This window comes from Suricata suricatta, chromosome 13 (genome assembly GCF_006229205.1).
Source record: "Suricata suricatta isolate VVHF042 chromosome 13, meerkat_22Aug2017_6uvM2_HiC, whole genome shotgun sequence".
NCBI lineage: Eukaryota > Metazoa > Chordata > Mammalia > Carnivora > Herpestidae > Suricata > Suricata suricatta.
In genome coordinates, this window is record NC_043712.1 from 65347440 (window position 1) to 65357776 (window position 10337).

A 10337-nucleotide genomic window follows, 5' to 3' on the forward strand; every position below is an offset into this window, starting at 1 on the left:
CAGATGCCCTCTATTATGCTGACATTAAAGAGATTTTTCAAGAGTATAAAACAACTCTAGTTTTGGAAATTATTAGTTTTGAAAAAGTTTATTTTTCATCAAAAAAACATGTTAACATGCAATGTGTTTATAATTGTTTTAAAATCAACTGGTGTTTTTAAAATTTGTTTTAGGGGCGCCTGGGTGGCTCAGTCGGTTAAGCCTCCAACTTTGGCTCAGGTCATGATCACACAGTTCATGGGTTCAAGCCCCACGTCAGGCTCTGTGCTGACAGCTAGCTCAGAGCCTGGAGCCTGTTTCCGGTTGTGTCTCCTTCTCTCTCTGCCCCTCCACCTCTCATGCTCTGTCTGTCTCTGTATCAAAAATAAATAAAACACTTAAAAATTAAAAAATAAAATAAAAAAATTTGTTTTAAATTTTAATATAGTAAACATCTATATCTATATATGTTGACACAATTTTTTAGTGTAAAGGTGTAATTTTTAAGAGTACAATGCAGTCCCAGGATCAAAAAATTTGAGAGCTGCTATAATAATTTATCAAATACTTATGGTAGATTTAGCTACCAAATAGCTTCACCAAACTTAAAAACACTTCACAGACCTTAAAGCTAGTCACTCTGTGCTTGGTTTCCTTATCTGTAAAATGAACTGCTGAACTAGCTGACTCTAGTCAGTGGTCCCGTCGAACACCAGGAATCAGATCACAGTAAACAAGAAACTTGAAAATTTACTCAACTGAGCAGAGTGCAGGCACTTTTACTGCATGATCAACAACTGGACACAGAATCATAATCTCCAGCACACAGACCTGAGAAGTCTGGGTCTTACCCAACTACGCAGCAGTTCTCAAAAAATTTAGTGAGAAGGATAATGTTTTAATTACATTTATTAGTAGTAGTGAGAGCAATAACATCATAACACTTCATGTAGTCTTTGGAAAATGGTACTAATAAGAGAATGAAAGTCAAAAAGGCAAGTTAACATCTTAGTACTACCACAGAAATAGTTTTTGATCCTGCATAGTGTGGAAAATGTTCCAGATGATCCCAGTGATCACAGACACAGCAAACCACTGAACTAAGTTACTCAATGATAAAAAAAAAAATAGTTACTTCTACTTTTTAAGTTAAAGCCTTAAGTAGATGCAGTAGTACATAGCTTAAACCACTCCAAGCAAAGGAAAAAATTATTTGCCTTGGAAATGAATAATGAATCATAACTTGTGGTAGAGTTTGGGTATGCAGCTGTTGAAGCATATGCTCATTCTGACGAAATGTTATCTTGCAGGAGAAAAACATGCACCTATGTGACAAGGCAAATACATATATGTTAACATCTTGTAAATGAGATCATGTGTAAACTGATGTTATAGATCTTTGAATACAATTCTATTCATAACATTATAAATGATCGTTAAGTTCCCAACTAGGACACTTATGTATACCCTACTGAATCTATGATGTAGCCAAAATCCAATACCACTGTAACAGCAATATTTAACCAAAACAACTGAGGCTTACTACTGGGTAAAGGTGGCCAACTGAACACATGCAACTACCTTTAATTCCCTCCAGAAATCTCATTAAAACAACCAAAGGAAGTTTGTGTGTGTGTGTGTGTGTGTGTGTGTGTGTGTGTATGTGTGTTTTAAGAAAGGTATACACTTCAAAGAGAAACAGATGGAGAAAGAGTACAACAACAACACAACTTGGGAACTTTTAAAAAGACAAGTAGTTTCTAAGCAAAAGCAACATCACTTACCATTTGCCTCTAAAAGTATAGCTAAAGGAAGGCTTAAACATGGAACTGAGCAGGCAGCTCTGTCCTAAGTACAGAGCAGGATAACTGCCCCGCCCAACACCGAAGACTTTCTGTGAAGAGGGGGAAAACGTCTCCAGGGATATAAGGTTACTGGAGGCCAGGGTAGAGCACTGGAAAGAGGGCGCATTAAGTGAGAATGTGAAAACCCCAGATCTCTTCCCTCAATTATCTGTTAAACCATAGTCAGTCAAGTCAGAGCTTCAACTTCAAGGCAAGAGATAAGACATATTTTCTCTACTAAATAAAATCTTTCCAAGAAGAAAGAGCTAAATAACTTCTATCAGAGGCTCTCCAACACAAAAGCCAAGTCAGATCACCATATGGTGACAATCCATGTCGTAGCTCCGACTCAACAATGCAGAGCTTCCCTACGGCTTTTTGGTCTCCTACCCTTTGACAACAAAGAATTCTTAGGTGTCTGAAGTAATCTGCAAATTTGAAAGCTGTAAAGGAAACAAACTTTTAAAAAAAGGCAAGTAGTCAGAAAGACACTATGTAAAGTCAAAAGAACTATTATCCTTAGAGATAAAACGGTGCAACCTTGAAACAAAACCAGGACACTTTGCTTTAAAAAAGGCAGTGGGGGCAGGGAGAAGAAGAGGAGGAACTGTTCAGAGAAAAGGAGTCTTAAAAACATTACAGCAGTAAAGAAAAAATCAGTAGGTTTGGAAGATGGGAGTCTTAGTCCATTCAGGCTGCTACAACAAAAAATACTATGAGCTGGGCAGCTATAAACAACAAACATTTATTTCTCACAGTTCAAGAGGCTGGAAGTCCAAGATCAAGGCACCAGCAAATATCCGGTGAGGGTCCACTTCCTAGATGGCCATCTTTCAATGGTAACCTCAAATAGCAGAGGGGACTACACCCATTCACGGGGGCTCCGCTCTCATGATCTAAGCACCTCCTATAGAAAGGTTCAGTATCCAAAAACAGACACTCTAAGAATACAAAACAAGAGCAATCATAATAGGAGTAAGAAATAAAGAGGAAATAGAGTAATTAAAGAAAGTTTCTTAGAATTGAACTATCGGACAAGGTGAGAGGACCCCAGAGTCATCAACCAGGCAAGCCACTGTGAGAGGTCTAAGAGGTCAAACAGAAGATTCTAATAGGTTACATAGGAAAGCTCAGTTATCAGAATGTCATCAAACTAAACAGCGACATCAGAACAAAAACATCAATGGGTCATGCCCTTGAAACTCTGAAAGGTATCCAGACACACTATTATCAATAAAGTGGGAGGATAAAACAAAAACATTTTCAAACACCCAGAGCCTCAAAAAATTGTATCACCCATCCAGATGGCCTACAGGCACATGAAACGATGCTCAACATCACTCATCATCAGGGAAACACAAATCAAAACCACACTGAGATACCACCTCACGCCAGTTAGAGTGCTAAGATGAACAAATCAAGAGACTATAGATGCTGGCGAGGGTGTGGAGAGACGGGCACCCTCCTACACTGTTGGTGGCAACGTAAACTGGTGCAGCTGCTCTGGATAACAGTGTGGAGATTCCTCAAAAAACTATCCATAGAACTCCCTTATGACCCAGCAATAGCACTGCTAGGGATTTACCCAAGAGATACAGAAATGCTGACACATAGGAGCATATGTACCCCAATGTTCATAGCAGCACTGTCAACAATAGCCAAAACATGGAAAGAGGCTAAATGTCCATCACCTGATGAGTGGATCAAGAAGATGTGGTATATATATACAATGGAGTATTACATGGCAATGAGAAAGAATGAAATACAGCTATTTGTAGGAAAGTGGATGGACCTTGAGGGTGTCATGCTAAGCGAAATAAGTCAGGCAGAGAAGGACAGAAACCATATGTTTGCACTCATAGGTCTAACAGGAGAACAGGAGGAAACCTAATGGTAGACCAGGGGGAGGGGAAGGGGGAAAAAGAGTTGGGGAGAGAGAGGGACGCAAAACTTGAGAGACTATTGAATACTGAAAACGAACTGAGAGTTGAAGGGGAAGGGGGAGGGGGGAAAAGAGGTGGTGGTGATGGTGGAGGGCACTTATGGGGAAGAGCACTGGGTGTTGTATGGAAACCAATTTGACAATAAACTATTTAAAAAAAAAAATTGTATCTCCCATGCCTTTCCCTCAGGAGGAGAATAAAGATGTCTAATCTATGTTAAAGTAAGAAACCCCAGGCTGATGATCTCAGGATCGCACTGTGGGAAGCGGAAGCTTGAGTCTGGTGCCTTAGACCACTCAGCCATCCTGACACCGCAGGATCGCACTGTGTACAAGCTTCAGACTGGAGCAGTAAGAGGCTCATGGAGAAATTTCTTCAAAGAGATGAAAATAATATGATGTCTGAGGTGTCTGAATGTCTAAAGGAGATTTTGACAAGAGAAGAATCTAAGGGAGAATTAATGACAACTACAAAGATTTTGAATAAAAGATTTTGGTATAAAACAGAACTATGCACGAAGGAAAAATAACAGCTTTATTCTTTGAATCATTATGGGTAATATTTGCTCATACACAGCATAGCTACAACTATATCGGTGGAAGTAACTATATGGGTCTAACTATTGGGACTGCGGGGAATCAAGAAATAACAATAGAAACATGCTACATAGAATTATGAATACTGGAATACGCAGCTCAAAGAGGGAAAGGGGTGACTTCCGAGGACACCTCTTCTGTTAACCAAAACTCCCAACATAAAGAAGGATACACAATCCCCACCTGATTAAGGAGAAGCCTGGTAAGATGCATTCAACAACGAGGAAGAGCCCTCAATAGGTATCAACGGTTCCACTTTCTTCCCACCACTTTCTCTATGTTAATGCTAGCTGTTCAAGGTGTTAAGACATCCAGTATTCACATGTTCCTTTCCTGAAGAATCCAGGGTCAGAAAGGGTAAATGATAGTTGAACATTCTTGAAAGTTATCTAAATAGAGTGAACTATGTAGCACTACGGACATTTTGTGCAAAATCATTACTTCTTTGTGGGGGCTACCCTGTGCAGCATCCTTGGTGTGCACCCGCTGGACACCAGTAGCAGCCCACCCCCGACCGTGACAACCAGAAAGGCTGCAAGACACTGGCAAGTGTTCCCTGAGGGGAGAAACTGCCCCTGGTGGAGAACTGCTGACCTACAGTGACCCACAATTACCAGCGCTGCCCAGCCCCGCATGCCTTACCACTGAAAACATTCTTGATAGGATGGAACAAGGAAAACATAATTTTCACTTCCATAATCAAAATCTCTTTAAGTATTTTACAGGATGCTCAGATCTTTCACCAAGACAATTTCCATCCATCTTTTTTATCTTTGAATAAAGTGGTAACAAACAGCAAATTCCTAAAACAATGATTCACGAATGGGGGTTATGAATTCAGCAGGGGTGGAGTCTATACATTTCCTGAGATAATTGTTAAATGCTGTGTGATCAATTCGAAGACAATTTTTTTTTGAAAGATTACAAAAGCATACTGCAAACCAACTGGATAATAATAACATTATAATCAAGTATTGCTACAATTTCAGTGCTCAATCTTGTGTTCATACTTAAGCTAGTTTCAGGCAATGACCCAAAGTGATAGCATTTAAATGTAACGCAGGGGTTCTAAAACTTCTGAAGTAGGAGACCCAGATACTCTCTGATTTGAAGAAACATGGCCTTAACATAGTCATTCGTTCTTAAAACAAATACATATTAGGCACCTACAAGTGTTCGGAGTGAAAGAAGATAACACAGAAAGGAAAAGAAACAAGAAGCTTAAGAATCCTAGGTTTTGAAACAGGTAAGAGAAATCAATAAAAGGAGTTTTGTGAAAGTACTGGGCAAGAGTTGAACAAAGTAGATAGGAGAAGAGGCCTTAAACAATGGGGCCTGTGAGAAAGACTAAGGAGGAAGGAGTGAAGCCCTCAAAGCATAAGGAGATGGGATGACAGGATAGGCCCATGTCCTTCTGGACTAAAGCTCAACAAGGATGGAAGTAATGATAACCAACCTTGGATTACCTCTGGGTTCTAGACACCTGACGGGGTCATCATCCTAGGAGAAGTTGCTGGCTAGAGTGTGTGGAAGAAAGGAATCTCGTAGGTAGAAGAAGGAGCAACGTACATCTTATGATTTTTGTTTAAGTGAAATTTCTAAATTGTGGGTTTGTTTGTACTTCAAAAAGCACCTAACGTTAGACAACTAAATGAAGTACTAAGATCCAAAGCTTTTCATAGGAGGCAATGAGATGGTTTGAATTAGGCAAAGTTTCCTGGAGAAGCAAAGCTCAGAGGTATTATTTACATGAATGAATGATCTGTTACATTTCAGGCAAAATAACAGTAATGGCACCATATACTCAAAATAATTTCAGGGAGGAAAAAAAGCCAAGGGCCTCAATGTCAGATACAGGAAATGTGAAGGGAATAATATGTGCCATCTGCCTAACAGGGTTGATAAAAGAAGCAAAGAAAGTTACAATTTGATCCAGAGGAGTTTGGTAAGCCAGTAAAAGAACAAGTAGAAATGTGCATGAAAAACACTGTGACCACTCTGCAGATTGTTTTCTCAGTACCAAAATAAAAAAAAAATCACCAAAGTCTAGCCAAATACCATCACACTGTTACTGAAGAGACCACTCCAACAGTTAAAGGGTATTAAGAAGAGTTGTCTTCAAATTTAGTCTTCAGAATGTCACTAGAACAGAAGTCTAAACTAAAGTGGCACCATGGGAGCCACCATGGCTCAGACAGTCGAGCATCCCACTCTTGATCCTGGGGTTGTGGGATCCAGCCCCGAGTCAGGCTCCACACTGGGCGTGAAGCCTGCTCTCGCTCGCGCTCTCTCTCTCTCTCTCTCTCTCCCCCCTTCTCCCCCAAAGGCTCTACTAAAAAATAAATAGAGGGGCACCTGGGTGGCTCAGTCGGTTAAATGTCCAACTTCAGCTCAGGTAGTGATCTCCAGGCTCATGGGTTCAAGCCCCATGAGCCTGGAGCCTGCTTCAGATACTGTGTCTCTGCCCCTCCCCCACTAGTGCAAGAGTGCACGTGCTCTCTCTCAAAAATAAACATTAAATAAATAAATTGACACTATGAATCTGATTATTTTAAGGCGAGAAAACAAATTAATTATTAATACCATAGACTCAAGAGCTGCAAACAGCCTTTAGTCCTAAATCTATATTAACTTTTTAGTTTCAAAAATGCCTCACATATATGCCTCTTGAGACAAAGCAAGAGCTAATTATGGAAGATTTAACAGAATGGTTTGAGGTTGGCAACAAAATGACACGCTACCTCCTCTCAATCCCCACTGAAATAGGTATTAAACCATGTTGCCTATTCAAAGTTTCTTCCATGAAGCAGCAAAATTATTCACTCCTCCTCAAACATTAAACTCTCACTGAACTCTGGCTGTAATTCATCCGGTCTAGAATAATTCCCACACATCCACTTATAGGAACTCGACTACTTCTCTAAGGCCCAACTCAAGCCACATGAAAGTCATAAAACCTTTCCCACTTAGGTTTAGAATGACAGCCCTCTATTATAGATCATTAAAAAAAAAAATCAGTGTAAAATGGTGGATGTGATCCACTTATGTCTAGGCACAAAAATTACACCATAAGGTACACTTCTTGCTCTCGCTTTGGGTAGACGGACGGATACAAGCAGTCCTCCAATTAGTCCCAGTGTAATGTTCTTACCACGATCTCACTTACACATACTTTAACTGGACACATACTTCAAAACAGTGGATGGGCAGGCACATGATTTATCATTTTGTTTATACTCAGCTGGCTCGCTCTTTCCACCTTCAGCTCCTCCAAGTCTCTACTCCTCCTCTCAAGAGCACTAAACACTCCTCCTCACCAGCACCAGAGACTTAACCCATTCAGTAAGAAAACAGAAGCCATCCAGCTGTGCATCCCTCCACCATCCACTCAGAAATACACCTGTTTCTTCACCAATCCTACCTTAGTTCCCCCGTCTCTGTATGTCCTTATTCCTTCCCCCCAAGTTAATTCCCCTACCATGTTCTTGATCTCATCATCTCTTCAAATTCAAGCTCTCACTCTACCGTTTGTTCCTTTCACTTTTCAGTCTCTCCCTAAGGCTCTTTCCCCTCAGACAACAACTATGCTCGTTTCTCTAATCATTTATGTATGCATTTATTAAACTATTACAATGTACCAGAAAATGTTCTGTGTGCTAGGGCTACATCAAGATCTCTGCACTCACAAAGCTTACATTCTGGAGGGGGAGGTTGACAATAAACAAGAAAAAACTGAAAATGACAGTTTCTGACATTACGATAAAAATACAATAAGGTAATCCAACTGAGGTGGAATTGGACAGAAGAGAATGGGGCTAAGTCTGCTTAGGCTGGTTGTTTTGAGAGAACCTCACTGGTAACATCTGAGAGGTAACATTTAAGGAGCAGGCTATGTGAAGACCTGGAGGCAAAAGAGTTTAAGACACAGAAAAGGAAATATGCAGAGGTCCAAGGGGAAAGTGCCTTGGTGTACTTAAAGACATAAAAAGGACCCTGTGGCTAACACAATGAGGCTAGTGGAGCCGTGGAACAAAAACAAAGTCAGTGGTAGGCAGGCACCAGACCATACAGGCCATGGAGTCAGAATACGGATTTTATTACAGATGGAACAGGAAGCCCCTTGAGGATCTTAAACAGGGAGTGATGGGATTCGATCATTTACAAACCTCAAACATTACAATAATACGACCATCTTTAGCTTGATATAATTCATGTTTCCACAGTTTGAAATTATTGCCATGTACTCTCTAATGTTAAAGCTAAAAAAACTGAAGAAACTGCTTCAACAAATGTATTACAGGCAATATCACATACTGACTGGCTCTGAATGAAAGTTAAAAGGTAGAGAAACAGAAGGTAGAGAATGAATACGTGTGGTTAACAAACTTGATGAACCACACTTACCTGTTGATTTCCTTACATTTAATGAGTTCATCTACAAATCACAATCAAGATTGTATTTTTTACCTTTTCACAGATTTTGAGCTTCTAATCCAAAAATTCAAACTCACCTCGACAAGCTTCTTCGAAATCCTGGGTGATGTCCACCCAGCTTGTGTTGCTTTTTTCCATCTTTTCTGGTATACTGAGCTCCCATCCTGAATCATCATCTTCCACAGAACCTTTCATGACCATAATTCCTGTAAAATTAACACTGGTGTAAAAGAGACTGGCTTTCAAGGCAAGAGTATTTGCAATCCATGTGTGTTTGCTCAAGTACTGGACGGAAGTCTTACTAAACTGCCAGACCTCACCCAAGTTTGAAGATGGTACTGGGACAAAAAAAAAAAAAATACCTTAACGCAATTAAATCTTACATGAACACTACTGCTGCTCATTTACTAATAATCCAGCACCTACCAGAACTCTAAGAGTTTGCCTTCCCACTAAGAAGAAAAATCACAAGCCACCCCACCATTGGCCCAAACAGAACAACTCCAGAGCTTCCAACTTTCCACACAGGCTACAAATGACCAAGACACTCTTGAGAGTCCCCTCCTGCAGCCCGGGAGCCCATAAAGCAGCTAGTCAAATCAGAGTGGTCCCTCACCTGCCTGTGCTCCCTGGGCCGCCCTTGACCCCCGCATAGCCTCGCATGGTGGGCACCGAGTGCGGGAGCGCCTCGCAGGATCCAACCCGCCCCGCCCCGGGTGGCGGCGCACCTGAAGTAGGGACCCGCCCCGCGTCGTTCGCCCTACACGGGTCAGCCCGGCCCGGCCCCACCGGGCGCGGAAGCAAGGGCAGAGCTGTCGTCGCGCGGGTGGGCGAGCACACCCGGTACCGGGTCGTCGCTCCGGCAACACCCGGCAAGGCCCGGGCCTCGGCGGGGCAGCGGACTCTGGGGAGCCTGCAGCTCCTACCTGAAGCGCGGCGGGAGGGCCGGGGCCCCAGGGTGACCTGGCGTCCCAGGGTCTGCCACACTCACAGGGGGCTGCAGCTCTAGGACGCGGGAGGGAAGGAGTTTCAATTGCTCTGCACCGGCGGTCCCTACCTACTTCCCGTGGCCGCCCGCGCCGCCACGCACCGTCCAGACCGCGGAAATAACGACGCCGCCTCTGCCGCCGCCGCCCCCTCCCCTCAGCCCTGCCCGACCGGCCGCGTGCGCGCATGCGTACGCCGGGTGTGCGCGACCCCGCCCCCTCTCCCTCACTCCAGGGGACTTCGCATACCCCGGCCACACCCCCTCCCTCACCACCGCCGCCGACGGCAGCCGTCTTCTCTTCTCGCGGGATTAGAGTCAATCGCGAGACCGGAAGCTACCTTCCTCTGGCCTCAAGCCGAGTCCCGGGTAGTGGGCGGGTCCCAGGGTGGAGCCAGAAGCGGGTGGTCTAGAGCTGACCTCGACTCCTAGGCGCCCTGGTATATTTTTAGAAAGGTGCAGCTAAGAATGGGTGGGGGAAGCAAGGAAAATACTTGTAGATCTTAGCTGTTGTGGCCACGCAAGAAGAGTCTGGCTGTGAATTTCGTCGAGCTAG

At 42.8% G+C, this 10337-nt stretch overlaps 1 protein-coding gene across 3 annotated transcripts in view; it reads right to left on the reverse strand.

The window, feature by feature from the left end:
• NAA35 (N(alpha)-acetyltransferase 35, NatC auxiliary subunit) overlaps nt 1–9922 on the reverse strand; it is a 91220-nt gene extending 81298 nt beyond the window's left edge. The window contains exons 1-2 of one of the 3 annotated variants that reach the window (XM_029920721.1): nt 9854–9922; nt 8874–9002 (exon numbers count right to left, since the gene is read on the reverse strand). In XM_029920721.1, the coding sequence (XP_029776581.1) occupies nt 8874–8997 (124 nt within the window). In that variant the 5' untranslated portion in view covers nt 8998–9002; nt 9854–9922. The other 2 variants (XM_029920724.1, XM_029920723.1) reach the window with 2 other exon arrangements.
• Between the last annotated feature and the right edge of the window lie 415 nt (nt 9923–10337).